This window comes from Mustela putorius, unplaced genomic scaffold (assembly GCF_011764305.1).
Source record: "Mustela putorius furo isolate JIRA1106 unplaced genomic scaffold, ASM1176430v1.1 tig00000407_pilon_pilon_pilon, whole genome shotgun sequence".
In the NCBI taxonomy this organism is placed as follows: domain Eukaryota; kingdom Metazoa; phylum Chordata; class Mammalia; order Carnivora; family Mustelidae; genus Mustela; species Mustela putorius.
The window spans coordinates 23,959,491-23,978,050 of NW_025421373.1; the positions used below are offsets into that span (position 1 = coordinate 23,959,491).

At 43.3% G+C, this 18,560-nt stretch overlaps 1 protein-coding gene across 2 annotated transcripts in view; it reads left to right on the top strand.

Moving 5' to 3' along the window:
- The window catches only part of SLC36A1 (solute carrier family 36 member 1), a 46,143-nt gene that overhangs the window by 15,866 nt on the left and 11,717 nt on the right, over positions 1–18,560 (top strand). For both annotated transcript variants that reach the window (XM_004737784.3, XM_013049336.2), the window contains 8 exons: positions 1,639–1,729; positions 2,559–2,647; positions 3,103–3,198; positions 5,380–5,464; positions 5,856–6,074; positions 10,189–10,287; positions 13,069–13,235; positions 16,650–16,819. In XM_004737784.3, coding sequence (XP_004737841.3) covers positions 1,639–1,729; positions 2,559–2,647; positions 3,103–3,198; positions 5,380–5,464; positions 5,856–6,074; positions 10,189–10,287; positions 13,069–13,235; positions 16,650–16,819 — 1,016 coding nt within the window. The remainder of the gene's footprint in view (positions 1–1,638; positions 1,730–2,558; positions 2,648–3,102; positions 3,199–5,379; positions 5,465–5,855; positions 6,075–10,188; positions 10,288–13,068; positions 13,236–16,649; positions 16,820–18,560) is intronic.

The following is an 18,560-nucleotide window of genomic DNA, read 5'->3' on the forward strand; positions in this document are numbered from 1 at the left end:
TGGTCACTGGCTGCTGATAATGAAGGAGTCACCTCACCCTTCTCCCCTTGCTGTCCTTAAGCTGTTTCCTCAGGAGAGTCCAGGAGAGCGCTCAGCCTGTTCTCATTTAGATTCAAAGGCATTTTCTTGATCTTTGAAAAACTTTGGGACAGTAGGAAGGTCAAGAAGTTTTCTTCCTGGAGGTAGGAGAAAGATTACTGAAAGTAAGATTCCATTTCAGAGAATATAGATAGGTCATATTTATTATGGTCTTTATGAGTTAACACATGTTATTTGCTTTCAGTTTCTACTGAATTGCAGATGTGAAGAAATACATGGAAACATCATTTAGGAGGGATTTAGGGTGTTTGTGCAAAAAAATTTCCAGACAGTGCCAGCGACCAAATCTTGAGTGAATCTGTGATTGAGGGCAAAGTAATGGTGTATTGACCTGTTTTTTATCCTGGAAGCATCAGGATAGAAAGTCCAGCACAGGGGGACACTTCTCTGGGGTCAGTCCTTTGAGGAGTTCCCATTCTCTACAGATTGCTCACATCACCTCACCCAGGTGGCCACAAAACAACATACTCCTTTGCATTGGTGCCCTGAGTCTCTCTCTGGGCTTGTATTCCCAGACCTTTCTTTTTTATGGGCACACTGGCAAGCTCTGCCTGTCCTGCTGGGCTCGGCTCAGGTCTCCCCTCTGTGAACCCTCAACTGCCTCCCCCTCCGTGAGCACTGTTCCTGGACACTTCTTAAGAAGATAACTTACCGTCTGGGTGGTTATTAATGTATCTGCCCTATTTTCATTGGGACATTATTGATTTCTAGAGACCAAGGTCCATATCTGATTCTTACTTACTTCTACCACTATATTAACACGGTGTTTTACATATAACAAGTAGTATTTGCTGAGTGAAAAAATTAATGATTACAAAAAAATTATAATTACAGCTTGAGGTAGACAGTCTGTATAACAGGTGAGGGGAAAATCTGTCCTCAAGGCAGAAGGATAAGTGAGGTGGCATTTGAAGAAGGCTTCTCCAGTCCTAGGACTGTGGCCTTTGGCTTTTTTTAAATACAAAGTACACCAGGGACTGGCCAGTTATGGTATCATATTCCTTTTGATCTGTTTACTTTGCATAACATTTTCTGTGATGGGTTCTGGGCTCCTATTTTTTATTTCCCTCATCCTTCTCTCACATCAGTGTCTGTCCTTCACACTTATGCTTGTCATCCTCGGTTGCAATGTTGAATCGGAGTCTTTACAATGGACAGCTCTGGTGAAATGTAGGCCAGGGCTGCTAGGAAAGGATACGGTGCCTACAGAGAGCCCTGGTGTCCCTCTGGTCTAATCTCCAAGAGAGCTGGGGTGCTTGGAGATGCCACAGGGAACAGAGCTTATACAGCACAGAGGCCAGGAGAGGACTCAGGGGTCAGACTGCCTGGGTTTGAATCCTGGCTAAACTCTTCACTAGGTGTGTGGCCTTGAGCAAGTATCTTCCTCATCCATAAAATAAAGTTAATACAGATCTCATAGGGTTGTTGTGGAAATTGAATGAGAAAATGCATGAAAGCACTTAGCACATGCTACATGATTAATAAGTGTTAGCTATCATTAATATTAACGTGCCCTCATCTACTTTCTTCCCACTTCAGATGGTTCCAGACTTTGATCCACCTGTTAAAAGGCAACATCGGCACAGGACTCCTGGGACTGCCTCTGGCCGTAAAAAATGCTGGCATCTTGGTAAGGGTCTGCATTGGCGAAGGGAAGCATCGTGACAAATTTTAGGAGATGGTGTGTGTTTTTTTAAATCTTTTATTTAAAACATTTTAAAATGGAAACCTTTTTAATTCAGCTGAAGAGAGCAAAATTCAGGTGTTCATTCACTTAAACATATTTATTGAATATGCTTCTGTGTGTTAGATGTTGTTCTAGGCTCTGAATATTATTGGTGAATAAAAAAGAGAAAGGTTCTCACCCTCATGGAGCTTACTCTGTGGTGAGAAGGATGTACTTAAAATGTCTCAGAGAGTTTCTATCAATAATATTAACTAATGAATTAGTAATAGAAGTTCATTAGTTTTCTACATATTCCTTCCAAACCCCACCCCAGGAGGCTAACTCTGAGAATTTTACTTTTTCTTTTATGATTCATCCCCTATAGACTATAATCTAGAGCCATTTGGTTTCTCTTAGAGCTAGAGGTAGCTCAGAGATGTGGAAGCATTTCTCTAATGAGAAATTGCCTCTTACCTCCATCCCTCACCTCTTCTCCCCAGACCACAGGAGCCTTCTGTTTGGCTGATTTATAGCTGTCTTGGAACAACCTTATCTTGTGCCATTCTTCTCCATGAGGTTAGCTCTTTCACAGGCAGGCTAAGGTTCCGATGGTGCCCTTCTCACCAAGCTAATCTCCATGATCACATTTCTCTCTCTAATGTGGTGCCAGAAGTTCTGTCACTGTAGAGTACCTTAGTAGTGTTTTGATCATTCCAAATCCAGCCTCCCCTGGGCTCACTCCTAATTCTACCTGCTTGTCTCTCTCTTTCTTGTCCTCAACACTGGTCTCCAGATGGGTCCCCTCAGCCTGCTGGTGATAGGCCTTGTAGCTGTGCACTGCATGGGTATCCTGGTGAAATGTGCTCATCATTTCTGCCGCAGGTGAGACCCCCCTGAGTTGCCCAGTTGCCCTTTTGGGTTCTGTTACCATCACTAAAAGAGAGGACTAATCCAGACCACTCTAAATTATTTTGTGCTAGCCGAAGGTGGCTGCTAGTTATGGCAGCATTCCCTTTCCCTGGTTATTTTTGTGTTCTTTTTCAGTTTGTTGTCATCTGTCGTATTTACTTATGTCCAGTGGACAGAGACCACATTCTCCTTCCATGCACTGTGTAATATTTACCTCACTGAAATGATTCTACCAGATGGTCGTTAATGATAAGATACTAACTGGCCTATTGACTTCACATTTTCTGGTCCTTGAAAGCATTAGATATAGGACTCATTGGTTCTCCAGGGTGACATGTGGGGTACTGGCCCAGGTCTCGATGATCTACCTTTTTTCTGTCGCTTATTGTCAAACCTACACATTCTGCCCTTTCTCTCCCCAACCCCAGACTGAACAAGCCTTTTGTGGACTATGGGGATACAGTGATGTACGGACTGGAATCCAGCCCCAGCTCCTGGCTCCGGAACCATGCACACTGGGGGAGGTAACCAGTTTTCTCTTTTGTTGCTGCTGTGAACTCTCAGAGCGGAGGCCTTCAGACAGGGAAGTGAGATGTGGCAGATAGTGTGAGCAGTGGAAAGAGTATTGGGCCTATGGGTTTAGCTTCTAGCTCAGATCTGCCAGCAGTCATCTGGTGACCTTGGGTTTGTGACCCCTATCTTCTCTGATCTCAGTTTCCTCATTGGTAAACTGGCCATTCCAGCTTGGCAGTCCATGTCCAGTGATTATTTTATAATTTACTCATTTGTTCAGTAAAGATATTTAAGCACTGTCTTATAAGTGTTGCAGAACAATTCTAGATATTGGGCAAATTATGTGGTCCTGGCCCTCTAGGGTCTTGTAGTCTCTTTAAGGAGAAGGATATGTGGGAAGCTTGAGGACAAGAGATCAGGAATAGTCTAGAGCAGTGGAGGGAGTATCATGAGCTCGAAGTGTATCCTAGGAGCTCAGACAGGGAGGAGATTTAAGGACTGTTGCCTGTCCCAGATGAGAAGTACACAGGATGGGTGCTTTAAGGACAGGACACTGGGCAGAAGAAGGCAGGCTTCAGGGAAGAGATGAGCTGAGCTAGAACCAATGATTTATTGAAGAAAGACATATTTCAAGAGGTGGGGGTGGGTTGGAAATTTCTCCTTATGGCAACTTTTCGTATGCCTAGAGGGAAATATTCTAATTTTTGTTTCCTGTTTGAAGAAATGATATGTGTATAGATAGAGAATTGGATATCATCAGGGGCCAAATTCTTTTCTTTTAAAATGTATTTATTTATTTGAGAGAGAGGTAGAACGAGAGTGCACTTGTGTGCATGAGGGTGGGCAGAGGGAAAGGATCTCAAGGAGACTCCCTGCTGAGCACAGAGCCCATTGCAGGGCTCCATCTTACAACCCTAAATCATGACCTGAGCCGAAATCAAGAGTCAGATGCTAACCGACTGAGCCACCAGGTACCCCTCTATTCTTTTTAAATTGAACTACATGAAAGCTCTGTTCTCCAGGAAAACTCCTTCTTGCGGTCATTGGGAGGCTTTTATAGTTCACACTATCAACCTGTGATGCAGATTTACTTTGCAATTCTTTTAGCAGGATCATTCCCTGGGACTGGGAGAAGCCATAGGGCCAAGTGGCCACCATTGGTTGGCTGGTTGGTTGTTGACTGATTGTTTCTTCCATCCCTCCCTCCTTTCCATCATTTTTCTCTTTTCTCTTATCTTCCCCTCTGTTTTTCTCTCTTTCTCCCCAACTCTCACCTCTCTTTCCCCCTCATTCTTCCTTCCTCCCTTAGTCCCTTACTTCCTTTCTTTAATGAAGTTAATTTGTGTTCATGGTAAAAAAAATTTTTTTGAGTAAGATAGGCATTCATAAAGTGAAAAATGAAAGTATAGGCTGGTCCTCGTTAAATGGGTATACTTCTGGAATTTTCTGTATGTATACAAACATACACATGTTCTTAATGTCTTTTTACACAAATTTTTGCATACTGTTTGGAAATTTTTTTCTATTAAAGGCCCTAGACATATCTGTATCAGCACATATAGGTTTAATGTATTCTTTTTCCCTGCTGTGTACTACTCCATTTAAGAAGGGTCTGTCATTTAATCGTTTTCCTTTTGATGACCCTTCAGGTTGTCACCACCTATTGTTGTAACAGTGCTTCCACCAGTGGTCTGTTCTGGTACATCTCTTCCTGTGTACTTATGTGACAGTAGGTTGGTTCTTGGATCCAAGTTATAAAAAGAGATCACGAAGGGGTCTACTTCCTAGGCTTTATGCTGAGGGCTCCTGTAGCTTTAGAACAAACGGTGTGAAGTGACATAGGCCTGCCGTGGGGAGAGAGAAGTCAAGTGACTGGTCTGTGGTCCTGGTGTATGTGCTCTACTCTGGCCATTCTGATCTCGGGATTGCCTGGCCTCATGCAGCATTCTATACAACACACAGGAAAGGGACCTCAGTCACCACACAGATAGGACCTTCTTCACCTTCCTGCACAGCTCCAGACTGGTGGCAGCTAGCACAATTTCTCCTTTTATCAGGGCGCACTCATCCTTCTCACCTGGTGGGAAGTGTCTGTGACGACCTGGGAAAAAGCAGTGTTCAAACACCTATCTCTCTGGGGATCTTTCTTTTAATCCTCCTGATCTTTGTATTCTTCCCTTCCCCATCTGCAGGCACATTGTGGACTTCTTCCTGATCGTCACGCAGCTGGGATTCTGCTGTGTCTACTTTGTCTTTCTGGCTGACAACTTTAAACAGGTAGGGCTCTGATTTAAAAAAAAAAAAAAAAGTGACAAGAGATGAGTGGCGTTTTAGTTTAGGATTCATTGTAAGCCAGTTTTGGTCAACAAAAGAATTAAGATTTTAACATTTTACATGGAATAGTGTCTTTTGTTTAATTTCACTTAAAGACCTAGGGCACTGAGTAACTTCAGGATACCTTGTCTGTCCTCCTGTCTTTAGGTAAGATATGATCAGACCAGCTGAGACAGTTGGGTTGCTGATGACAACTGTGAAGATCTTGGAAGATGGTTCTGTAGGGCCTTGTTCACATACGGAGCCTTCAATTAGGAGCCCCTTTGGGTGGGAGGTCCACTGGCCTTTGCCATTTGAGAGGCCTTTTCTGATGCATTTCTCTCCCTCAATTTAGGTGATAGAAGCAGCCAATGGGACCACCAACAACTGCCATAACAATGAGACAGTAATTTTGACGCCCACCATGGATTCGCGACTCTACATGCTCACCTTCTTGCCCTTCTTGGTGCTGCTGGTTTTTGTCAGGAACCTCCGAGCCCTGTCCATCTTCTCTCTGTTGGCCAACATCACCATGCTGGTTAGCCTGGTTATGCTCTACCAGTTCATTGTCCAGGTAAGAGACCCAAGGCTCTCCCTCTGCCTATTATATTATCAAAGAAGCAAACAAAACAAGTAAATGGAACATAAATAAGGATATGTTACTTATGTATGGTATATTTACATTAGGGATTCTCAACTTTGGCACTAGCGACATTTTGGGTGAGATAATTTTTTGTCACAGAGGGGGCTCTGCTGTGCAACACGGGGTGTTTAGCAGCATTCCTGGTTTCTACCTACTAGGTGCCAGTAGCCGCTGTGCCCCAACTTATGACAAACAAAAATGTCCCCAGACACTGAAAAATGTGCTGGGGGGTGGGGACAGTGGTACGTGTGTGTGTGTGTATGTGTGCAAAATCATCCCCATTAAGATCACTGGCTTAGACTTTTTTCCAAATGGGTAGTTAATACATGAATCATTGTATAATGGGAAAATAGAAAAATACTAAGGTGAAAGCAAAAATCGACTTTTCTAATAAAGATTTTATTTATTTATTTGACAGACAGAGATCACAAGTAGGCAGAGAGACAGGCAGAGAGAGAGAGGGAAACAGGCTTCCTGCTGAGCAGAGAGCCTGATGTGGGACTCGATCCCAGGACCCTGAGATCATGACCTGAGCCGAAGGCAGAGGCTTAACCCACTGAGCCACTCAGGCACCCCTAAATAAGTAAAATCTTAAAAAAAAAAAAAAAAAGAACTCATCAGTACATATTCATTAAAATACAGGCGATACAAGTGTTGAAAACCACATATCTACCCTGGAGTCTTTTTCTCTCAGGGACTCACTCTGTGTGATTGGTCTGTCTCTGTCTAGGTCTTATGGATGTATCTATACACTATATTAGTGTGTAAAGAAATATATAAAACAAAAGTATGTCTTGTTTTGTTTTTAACCTAGTTTTAAAAATTATTAGATGTAGTATTCATCTACCTTGCCTTTTTTGTTTCCTTGACAGAGCTTTCCATACTAATACACGTAGTTTTACCTCATTCTTTTTCATTGCTACATGATATTTCAGAGAATAGATGTACCACAGTTTACTGAACTGGTCCCCAGTCACTGGACTGTCGGGTCATTTATAATTTTTAGTGTTATTTTAGTATTATGACAGTGAGCATTCTTAGGCCTTCCTTTTTGTAGACATGTATAAATACTTCTCCAAGGTATTTGTTCAGAGGTTTAACTGCTACAGAATGTGCCCTTTTGAATTTTTATATTGCTGTGTTGCTTTTTCCAAAAGCTACTTACCAATTTCATATAGACTTCCTTCAGTAGTGCATAAGTAGCCAACCCTAGATGTATCAATCTTTTTAATTTCGGTCAGTCTGACAGGTGAATATTGACTCATTTTCACACGGTCTGCTTAACAGTGACCCGATCACTCACTGACACGGTTTCTAGGAAAACAGTGCGTTGTAAAACAGCACTTCCTGCACTGAGGATATGACATAATGAATTTAGATTAACACTGTACTCAGTGTGCATTTACTGGTTTTCCCTGTATTAGGAAGTCAGATAGGTGGCAGATAACGGACTCTTCTGCGGAACTGGTTTTTAAAAACAAAATAAACTGCTGTCTATGACCTGTTTTTTTTAATGGGAATAGAAGGAGGGCCCATGAACGCATGACTGACCATTTCCAGAGGGTTTTCTTCTCTACCTCTGGCAAATTAAGTAAACAAGAAACGGTAGATAAATGCATGATTTAACTTTGTAATTAGAGATCGCAGTCAGTGCCTGGGACACACCGCAGTGTACATTAAAGTGAGCGAGCCCGGCTCACACAGACGCACACACGTGCTGTGTTTAGTTTGAAAGCACTGCAGGTCGTTGGACCATGGTGGTTGCTGTGAGCAGAGCGCTGGGATAGGAATGTGGGTTCCAACAGTGTCTCAGTCCCAGGGGAAGGCAGTGTCTGTTCAGAGCATTGTCTGGGTGTCGTGCAACCGGCACGAGCAGATGAGGCAGCTCAGCTGATTTCTTGAGATCCATTATAAGCCGGCCTCTGGGCTCAGCCAGGAGCTGTGTGTGAGATCACATGGTGCTCTCTGCTCTGGGGGCACCTGGGGAAGATGGTAGTTTGGCTGTGCATTGAGCAGCTTCTTTTTGATGTGCTGTGTAGGTGTGCAGGTGTGTAGTTATGTAAGATGCTCCCTTTGGGTCACTTTTGGTGCTGATGCTGTTGTTACTGCTGTCTTGTCTTGGCATCTTTTCCCACTGTCCGGTGTTTCTGAATTTTTTCCCAGTTCTGAGCATGTGTGTGACCGGTGCTCTTGCTCTTGCTTACGTCAGCCCAGGAAGCTGACTGAGGCCTCCCACCTGTGCACTTATCCTCATCACTGGGACTGACAGGTGGCATCCAGAGGGGGCTCCCAATAAATGTATTTATCACTGCATCTCCTTAATTCTGAGATGCAGTTTTTTCATAGTTATAATGTTTCCAAAATAGAAGTGTATCTTGCAACCCTTATGCACATTAACAGCATTTTCTCAAAAAGCTATTATCACTGAAACTGATAGTATCATAGAACTGATGGAACAATATGTTGATAGCAAGCTGATTTTAATGTGTTTCTTCGCACATTAAACTTTTTTCACTTAATGGGTTGGGCTTTAAGTCAGTAGCATTCATTAAGTACGTAGAATTGTAAATTCCTTCTGCTGGCCTCAGTCACACCAGTACCCCTAGACATGGATTCTGAAATTCCCTCTCTGATACCTCAGCTAGATCTGATGTATGAATATCCACTAACCAACAGATTGCTCGTGTTTCCAAGAACTTAAGTTGTCCTGTGATTCAGGAATAATTACAGGGCAATTGCACTCTTTGTCTCATTGTAGAGCAAAACTGTTTCTTAGTCTGTCTTCATTCCAGATATTGAAATACTTCTTATAAAGAGATCTTTATTAGCAGGGGCTCGGGGGTGCGGAAAGGATTTTTAAAATTATTTATATTTTAGGGAGACTATAGTATACTTGCTTTGAAAACTTTCAAGGAGAAGCCTATTACAGAGATTATTATTAGATCTTTTGTTCACTGATATCATTCTGTTATACTGTTAGAGCATGCCCCATGTTTATCTAAATGCCTCTATAGTTAAGTCAGTTTTAAAATGTTGTAAAGGCAGTTTTCAAATCAATTCTTATTTTAGCATGAGCAGTGTATGCACATGGTTGAAAAAACCACTTTCTGAAAAGACAGAAGCTTCTGTCCCGTGCTGAATCCTGTTCCTTTGATGCTACTCATTACTGAGGGCTGTTGTTCAGTGCGAACCAGGGAGGATTCCGTGTGTGCACCTTTTTGCTTGTGAATCTTTACATTGTACCTGCAGTTAACAATTGTCTGTTTTTATTTGCCTCTATTTTTAAATGCTTTTTTATTTTTTGCTATTTTGTCCTTAAATGTTCCAGTACTCCTGTTATGTGTTTGTTAATAAATTTTTTCAAGTGTCCAAACTCATTCACAAGAATTAAGAGAAAGAAGGAAGGAAGGAAAGAAGGAAAGAAAGCAGAGAAAAAAAAGGAAAAGAGCCCTTTTAAAAATCTTCCACCTTTCCTTCCAACTTTATCTGTGCAGAGTGTTTATGTAGTTGTATTATAATACATATGTACATTTAAAAAGCTAATGTTCTAGTATTTCATAAGCAGCCTTTCATTTGATTCTTAGTTATCTCAATTTTTACTTTTAAAATAGTGCATAATATTCTGTGATATGGTTGCTGTGCAGTAAGCTAACTTATTTCACTTGTTTGGGAATATTTAGGTTGTTTTTATATACTATTAAATAACTTGGCTCTAATTTTTTTCTACTTTAATTTTTTTTCTTACTCAGATTAAATTTCTGGGAATTGAATTACCTAATGAAAGAATGTAACTTACTTTGTGCGAGCTGAAGCATTTGAGATTTTTAATAGTACACTGGGCTATATAGTCTTTCCCCAAAGTGGGTAGGGTTTTCTCAACCTAAAGGGAAAAAAGTGCAAAAGCTAAATGTCCCCCAAATCATCTCTCAGATGTCAGACTTTCTCCTTTCACAGGATCTTGGATTTAGGAAAAGGTGTGACCTCTCTGATGTTAGAGTTCAAATCTCGAATCTGTGTATAATCTTCACTTTGTTTTCTCTTTCAGAATATCCCAGACCCCAGCCGCCTTCCCTTGGTGGCACCCTGGAAGACCTACCCTCTGTTCTTTGGCACAGCCATTTTTGCATTTGAGGGCATTGGGATGGTAAGAGTTGCACTGTGATGACCTGTTGCTCTTGGTGTCCTTGAGGTCTGCTTGACAGAAGGCTGAGGAAATGTTATTAGAAATTATCTTCTGAAACTTACTGGCCAGTTAATGACCAGCAGTTCAGGGATTCCACAGGAATTTCCTAGCTGTAACTTTTGAGAAAATAAATTGTATGTGATTTAAGAACTTTCACATTCAAACCCCCTGTGTTGCATAGCCATCCCTGTGTATATAATAAGCAGTAATACATGGTAATTGGGAGTGCAGGGTCTAGAGTCAGACTGAGTTGGGGTGAGTCCTGGCTCTGCCAAGGAGTAGCTGTGTGACCTTTATAAGAATGTAACTTCTCTGAGTCTTCATTGTTTGCTTCTGAAAAGTGAACTTAATGATTAGTAGTTGTTAGGATTAAATAAGATACGCATGAAGTGCTTCATGTAGTCCCTGACATGTAGTGAGCATTCAGTGATTTTTATTTCTATTAGTAATACTGTTGATTTGGGGGCACCTGGGTGACTCAGTGGGTTAAAGCCTCTGCCTTTGGCTCAGGTCATGATCCCAGGGTCCTGGGATCGAGCCCTGCGTTGGGCTCTCTGCTCAACAGGGAGCCTGCTTCCATCTCTCTCTCTTTGACTGCCTCTCTGCCTACTTGTGATCTCTGCCTATCAAATAAATAAATAAAATCTTTAAAAAAATACTATTGATTTTTTTATTAAATCAGTAAACGCACAAATTATCTCTCTGTCCTGGAACATTGATGTACCGTATTTTTTTGCGTGTAGATAAATAACTTTAGCCTTTACTCCTGGCTTAGCTTCCCCCATCATTGCTGTGATTTCACCCAATTCTTCTCCTTAAGGAGAGGAATCTGCCACTCATTTGTACCTAATTTGATTTTCATTTATATTTTTCATAGTAAAGGTCCAGAAGTCTTCTTTGAAGAAAATCATTGATTCTGCTGGCCAAGAGCTTAGGAAAAGGGAAGATAATTTTCCTTTCATAGAATCTTTTTATCCTCTTTCAATTTTTCTATCACTTTGTATACTTTTAAGAAAACCTAGAAGCTGAACACATTTTTTTTTTTTTTTTTTTTGTCAAAATACTAAGAAATTGCCCTGGTGGTATTGATGGAATGGGTTAAGTCTCTAACATCATAGGGGAAGCTTTCTGAGTGATGAGTGTGTAAGTTGTCCTGAGTTTTAACACATTTCCCTTTGCCCTTTCTTGGGAGTTTTTAGTGCCCAGGAAGAATGTCTCCCCTTGATTCACAAACACAAATGTTTCCCTGCTGCGGGTGTTGAGGCCTGAAATGGCCCATCCTGCAGCAGTCAAAAAGAGGCCCCACGTAGGTGGGACTAGAAAGAAGAGATTGAGTCAAGATTGGGAAGCTGCCCGGAGACCCTGGGTTCTTAAGAAGAATTGTACTGATGAGGTCGTTTTCCCCTAACAGTGCAGCGCAGAAGTTCTTTGCATCATTTCATCAGCCAAGGCTTAGAAATGGAGTCACTCTATAACCATCATTACCTGTTACTTCAAGGTTTCTCTCTGTTTTCTATTTTTATAAGGGAGAAAACACTGCTGTTCTGACTCTTAGTTTGGACTTGAGGGCTGTTGTGTGTTTCCAGTGAAGGGCTCCTTCTTGCTGTTTGTTTATTGTGCTCTCTCTGTGTTTGTGCCACTGGCCCAGGCCTGGCAGATGTGGAGATGGGCTGCCTTTCCTCTGGCTCTCTAGACTCTCCATAAAAGGTAATGGAAGGAAAGTTTCTAACTGGATGTGGTTCAACCGTAGCTTGAGACTCCTGAGTTGGGGAGGGGGTGCGGTGCTGAGGCCCGGTTGGAAGTGCAGAGCCGTGGCCTGGAGCTCCAGCACCGGCCCTATAGCCGGCCCGCAGCATTTGCCGGGGTGCGTCTGGCACAGACCCACTCTGCCTCATGGCCGCAGGTGTGCGAGGAAAAGGAGTGTCACGACAAGATCAAAAATGTTTTGTGAGGCAGCTAGACATTGCTCTGCATGGCTTTTCCTTGTCAGCCATGCCAGATGCGGTTGATAGCAGGTTGTAAAGCTTGTCAGTCACGCCTTCTGTGTTCCCTGTTCCTAAAGGAATGAGTCTTCAAAGGGTCCTTTGCTTTGCTTTGGAATGTCCTCTGCTGTGAGGGAGAGGGCAGCAAGGTCAGTGGTTTGGAATAGAAATCTGGAAAGTGGATTTTCTTGTACATTTTGTGAGCCTAAGTCTCTACATCCTCTAACTTGTGACACCCTCAGTGCCCCCATTTCTCTGACTCAGAGGTTTAACATGTCACTGCTGGCATCTGTCCTTTTGGAGGTATGGAAACAGTCTCTGGGCATTAGAGTGGCAGTTTCCCCTGACCTCCGTTTTGCATTCTTTGGACTGGTTGGCAGAGCTGTGATCTCAGACAAGGTCTGTTCTCCATTGTGCTGGGTGGGCAAGACGCAGCTGCTGTGTGGCTGTGCCAAGAGGCAGAGAGCACCCCCAGTCCATGGGGACCCTGGAGGAGGAGTTTAGAGCACCAGCCTGAGTAGGAGTCCTGGGGCCCAGTCCTGCCTGCCCTCGCCCTCAGGACTTCCCTCTTTCACACGGGAAGCAGCGAATATCCTCCAGCTCTGAGGAAATAACTTGCCTTTATTTATGTCTTGTAAAGATAGATGTGCTTTTGGGGAATCCTGAGGATAAAGCATTCTTTTTCTGAGGAGATTATAATTTATTTTGGCCATTAATGTTACTTTTTCCTGTGTTTTCTCTTCTCTCACTTCTCTCATAGGTTCTTCCCCTTGAAAACAAAATGAAGGATCCCCAGAAATTTCCACTCATCCTGTACGTGGGAATGGCCATCATCACTGCCCTCTACATCAGTCTGGGCTGTCTGGGGTATCTGCAATTTGGAGCTAATATCCAAGGGAGCATAACCCTCAACCTACCCAATTGCTGGTATGTGGGGGAGGATGGAAGCCTGGGAACACTGGGTGTTTTTGCTTTTTTTAGTGGGTCAGAATGTGGATTTTCCTCTACTTATACCTTGAATCAGCTCACTGCACTTGAGCCCACTGCTGTCACCCCCCCCCCGCCAGGCCAGCATCATCCCTCCTTGGCTGCCCACTGAGCCTTTTGACCATCCACTATCTCAGTCTCGCTCCTCCAGACCTGTTCTCGCATTACCTGTATGAGCCATCTCAAACTCAAGTCAGCTGTGCATCCCTTTGTTGAGAGCCCCGAGGGACTTTCCTGTGCTCCTCTGATAGAGGCGAAACCTTTAAGATACCTATCAGTCCCATTCCGCCCCTAGCCCTACCTGCACCTCACTCCTACTTGGCCAGGAAGACTTAGTCTAGGAGTCTTTTTTTTTTTTTTTTTTTTTTGAGAAACTTTTTCTGCTGTCTTACCCACAAATTCCCATCTAGGTCAGATACCCCTTCTCTTCTTGTGGGATCCCATTCAGACCCTAGCCTAAATCTTATTCCGTAGTACTGTAATGGTCTGTTTACCTTGTCATCACCCTACACAGTAAGCTCTGGGAGGGCAGGGCTCCAATGCACCCCAGCATGTGGCACAGGGCCTGGCACATGACTATCACCCAGGGGATGTCTTCTGAATGAAAAGGAGGACTAAACATCTGAGCATCTTATGAACATGGAGATGCTCTCAGGAGGCAACTGGCGTTGAGAGGACAGAGGTGGTCTGCCATGTCCAGCTCTGTGGCCTTGGGCACGTCACAGCTGCTTACTGCCTCAGCTCCCACTTCTGGGAACAGGGAATAGTCATTTCTTCCTGCCGAGATTGTCACAAAGACCAAATGCTATGCATGAGAAAGCACTTTGTAATACTCTTCCAGTGCTCTCAGATGGAGAACGCTGCCCTAAGCTCCCTGAAAATCTGAGCCTGGAAGGGCCAAGTATCCCATCAGTTCACCTTAAACATTCCAAATACGGTGAGAGGAGAGCATATTGGCTAGGCTCCCAGCTCCTGTTGTGCCTCTCCCATGGCCGTCACTGGCTTGATTTGCAAGTGGAGGCCTGTCACCATGGATGAGGTCTTGTGGGGAGCTCTTCTGTATCTCCCTTTTCTTGGCTCTTGGTTACTGTGTTGCAGGGCAACGCTGAGACATACTGAAATGCTATCTAAAAAGGTAGCTGTCAGAGCATGTGGGTAGCTCAGCTGGGTGAACATCTGCCTTTAGCTCAGGTCATGATCTCAGCCTCCTGGGACTGAGCCCTGTGACAGGTGCCCTGCTCAGCAGGAAGTCTGCTTCTCCCTCTCCTTCTGCCCCTCACCACCACTCATGCATTCTCTCTCTCAAATAAATAAATCCTTTAAGAAAAATAAAAAGGTAGCTGTCACAGGGTGTGTCTGAAGCAACAGTTCTCTTGAAGATTAGAATTTCATTGTGGAGGGCCGCCGAGCAGACACGGAGAAGCTTGTTGAGTGCCCTGGGGATCAGAAGGACCTTTCAGGTTGGCCTGATTGACCTGCCTAGGCATGTTTTTAGAGCGCCAGTCAGACATTGTGCAAGGACAGGTGGAGAAAATTGAGAAAAACATTTATTCAGCAGTGCTGCTGGTGTTTAGCACAGGACACCCTAACCAGCAGGGGTCTGGGGACAAGATCTATGGGGTGGCCAGCCAAGTGGTAGCCTTGCAATGGGCTCTTGTTTTCAGAAAGCCTTTCTCTTTCACTCTGATGCCTGCTTTTAAATTTCCAAATGTTCCTGTCCTTTCAAGAGCCAGGTGGTAGCTTGGCATAACTGAAGATAAATGGATCAGCAGGAACAGAAGCAGCCCACATAATCCAAAGCCATAGATAAGCACCTGTCTTCTTTCCTCTGATACTCCGAACCCAGCTACTCTAATCTTTCCGCCTCCACTTGCGTGCAATTTATTTAGCCATCCCTGCAGGTGACTATCCTGCTTCCAGACTTCCTGGCACTCCAGAAGGCTTTGGTGTTGTACTGAGTTTAATTATAGAGCCACCAGCTGATTTTTCCAAAGCCTTTTTATTATCTATTCTGGGAGCAAGTAAGACCTTTTGTCAAACTCAGCCTCTCCCAGGGTGTTCTCCTGTTTATAGCATAAGAACATCTTCTAGGTATTAAGTTCAACCACAGACTATACACAATATAATTACCACTTTTAAATAGATTTCTGATGAGGTGGGGGGAGGCCCATGTTCTTTGCTGCCTAATGCATGAGGGTCCTGTTTGAAATGGAGCTTTGGTAAGGGGCAGAGTGACTTTCCCTTTTAATGATCGTGTCAGATCCATTAGTACTTATGGATCAGATTTTTAAAAAATATTTTATTTATTTATTTGGCAGAGACACAGCAAGAGAGGGAACAGAAGCAGGGGGACTGGGAGAGGGAGAAGCAGTCTTCCTGCTAAGCAGGGAGCCTGACATAAGGCTCGATCCCAGGACCCCAGGATCACAACCTAAGCGGAAGGCAGTTACTTAACGACTGAGCCACCCAGGTGCCCCCAGACTTGTTTTTCTACTCTGCACAGTCCTAGGCTTGAGATAAGATAGAGATATCGGATGATGACATCATGGTCTCCCCGAGAAGCCTCATGTGAAGCCGCGGTAGGGAGACAGCCACAGTGGAGTGGAAAGATGGGATATATTCCTGCTTCTTGGCTGTGTGGTCACTGTCTGATTCTAGGGAGCACTGAATTGGAGGGGAAGGATATAAAAAGCCCTGCTATATTTTAATTGTTTTAATTTTTGAAAATGTATTTGTCCCTGGTAAAGATTCCAAATGTGCAAAGTGTATGCAGAATATGTTTCTTCCATTGGCCTCCACGGAGTCCCTGGTGTTACAGTTCCCCATTTCTGAGGGAACCATATTACCAGTTTCTTGTATTACCTTTTGGAGATGTTTAGAGTATATAAGAATGTCATATGTCTGTGTGTGGGGGGGGTTCCCTTCTTTTTTCTTTTTTTGGGGGGACAATTTATAGCACACTGTAGACACTGTTTCCTCACACGTTTTTCACTTAATAGTATATCATGAGCTAGTTCCATATCAGCACCTATAGTTCTGCCTCCTACTTTTTAATGTCTAGGTGGGACACTAGGATTTATTGAACTAGTTCCCCACTGGTTAACAATTTAACTGTTTTCAGTCTTTCATACTTAAATAATGCTGCAGTGACATATTCTGAATGTCATTTTTTTGTGCACATGTGCAAATATATCTGCAGGATAAATCCCTAGACGTGAAATTGGTAGGTCCTAAGGACCACATGCATTTTGACTGGGAGAGATATGGCCACTTCACTGGAGACCGTTGTGCCCTCTCGCTGCTAGTGCACGTGGAAGCCGAGCAGGCTTTTGAATGTTTTGGCTCTCTTCCCAGGCTGTACCAGTCAGTCAAGCTGCTGTACTCCGTCGGCATCTTCTTTACCTACGCCCTCCAGTTCTACGTCCCAGCTGAGATCATCATCCCCTTCTTCGTGTCCCGCGTGCCAGAGCATTGGGAGCTGGTCGTAGACCTGTTCGTGCGCACTCTGCTGGTCTGCATGACATGTGAGTAGAAGACAAGACACTTTGTTTGTTTGCTTTCCCAAAGGGCACCCAGTGCCCAGGGCTTTCTTGAGCGAGAGCCTGTTGGAATGACACAGTTGTAGTGTGTGAGCAGGAAAGTTGGCCTGCTGTCTCAGGTGCAGAGTTGAGGCCCAGGAAGGTAGTGAAGTGAATTGATTATATATATGTGCTCTAAAGGATGTGGGAGTGAGAAGAGTAGTTTATTTGTAGATACAGCATAAAATACTACGGCGATGATCATAATTCATAGCAAAGTTATAAAATTACTATCCCATGTCCTTGCGAAAAAGTAAGGTAAAAGTCTAAAGAGAGCCATTTCACTCATATGCATATGAGTGTGGGTTATTTGATAGCAGGTGCATGTTTATTTGTGTTTTCAAATGATCATTTCCCAGTGTGACAGTCTGTTCCCTTAGATTTCATTTTGAGCCTCCATGATACTGCTCTAGACATTTACTTAGTGTGTTTCTTAGAAAATCTGTATGGATTAACCTAGGTATTTGATTTTTTTACATTGTGTTTTATTCCTCCTCCCGGACTACACACCCAGGAGTGTGAGTTAAGAAGCAAGATGTTACTCTATTTGCGTTGGTTGAAACCAGTATAAATTTTAAAACAAAAATAATTTTTTTGGTAGCTTCTGTGACTAGATAGAATAGAGAACCCCTGAATAAATTGGTCTGTAATATCTAATTTAAATTTCTAGGAGATTTGCAACTTCTTTCCAGATCAAAGTGCTGGAATCTAGATTTCACTTTCTCACTATGTTTGGCTTTCTATTTTATTTTTAAAAACTGTATCATTTTGTAAGAAGAAATATATTGGTTTATTATATTGAGACTTCCCTGGGAACTTCTTAAATTATCCAGTCCAAGCCTCTATATTTAGAATAAACATAGGTCTCTATGATTTTAAATTTAACCAGAATGGAGTGTTTTAGGGATAAATGATGTGAAGGTTGTCTATCATTTGATCATAGTCTGGAAAATCAGAAGTGACTTTATGGGTTGACTGCTAGAAAGAGGAGGGCGGTAGAGGTTGGACATGGGGAATAGACTAGTGCCTATTCCAGAATGGACCTCTTCAAGGAAACAGACGAGTGCCTATCCAAGAATGGACTTCTTCCAGGAAAAGGACTAATACCTGTCCCAGATGGGCTTCCTCAGGGAGACACACTAGTGCCTGTCCCAGGTGGACCTCCTTGAGGGGATAGCCTAGTGCCTATCCTAGAATGGATTTCTTCAAGGGACATCCTAGTGCCTATCTCAGAAACAACCTCCTCAGGGAATAGACTAGTGCCTATCCTAAAAAGACCTGCTTTAGTGCCTGTTCCGGAATGGACTTCCTCAAGGGAACAGCTTAGTGCCTGTCCCAGAATGAACCTCCTTAAGGGGACAAGCTAATGCCCATCAGAGAAGGGCCTGCTCAGGGGAAGCAATAGTGCCCATCCCAGAATGACTTCTCTGTAGAACTAATATTGCTTATCCCAGAATGGACTTCAAGAGAACAGACTAGTACCTAACATAGAATGGTCTTTCTCTGGAAAATAGCCTAGTGCCTATTCCAGGATGGACCTCGTCAGGGAATAGCCTAGTGCCTCTCTCAGAATAGACCTCTTCAAGGGGACAGTCTGGTGGCTATACCAGCTATAGGAACTGAATAGTGCCTATCCCAGAATGCATCTCCTCAAGGAACAGACTGGTACCCATCCCCAAATGAACTT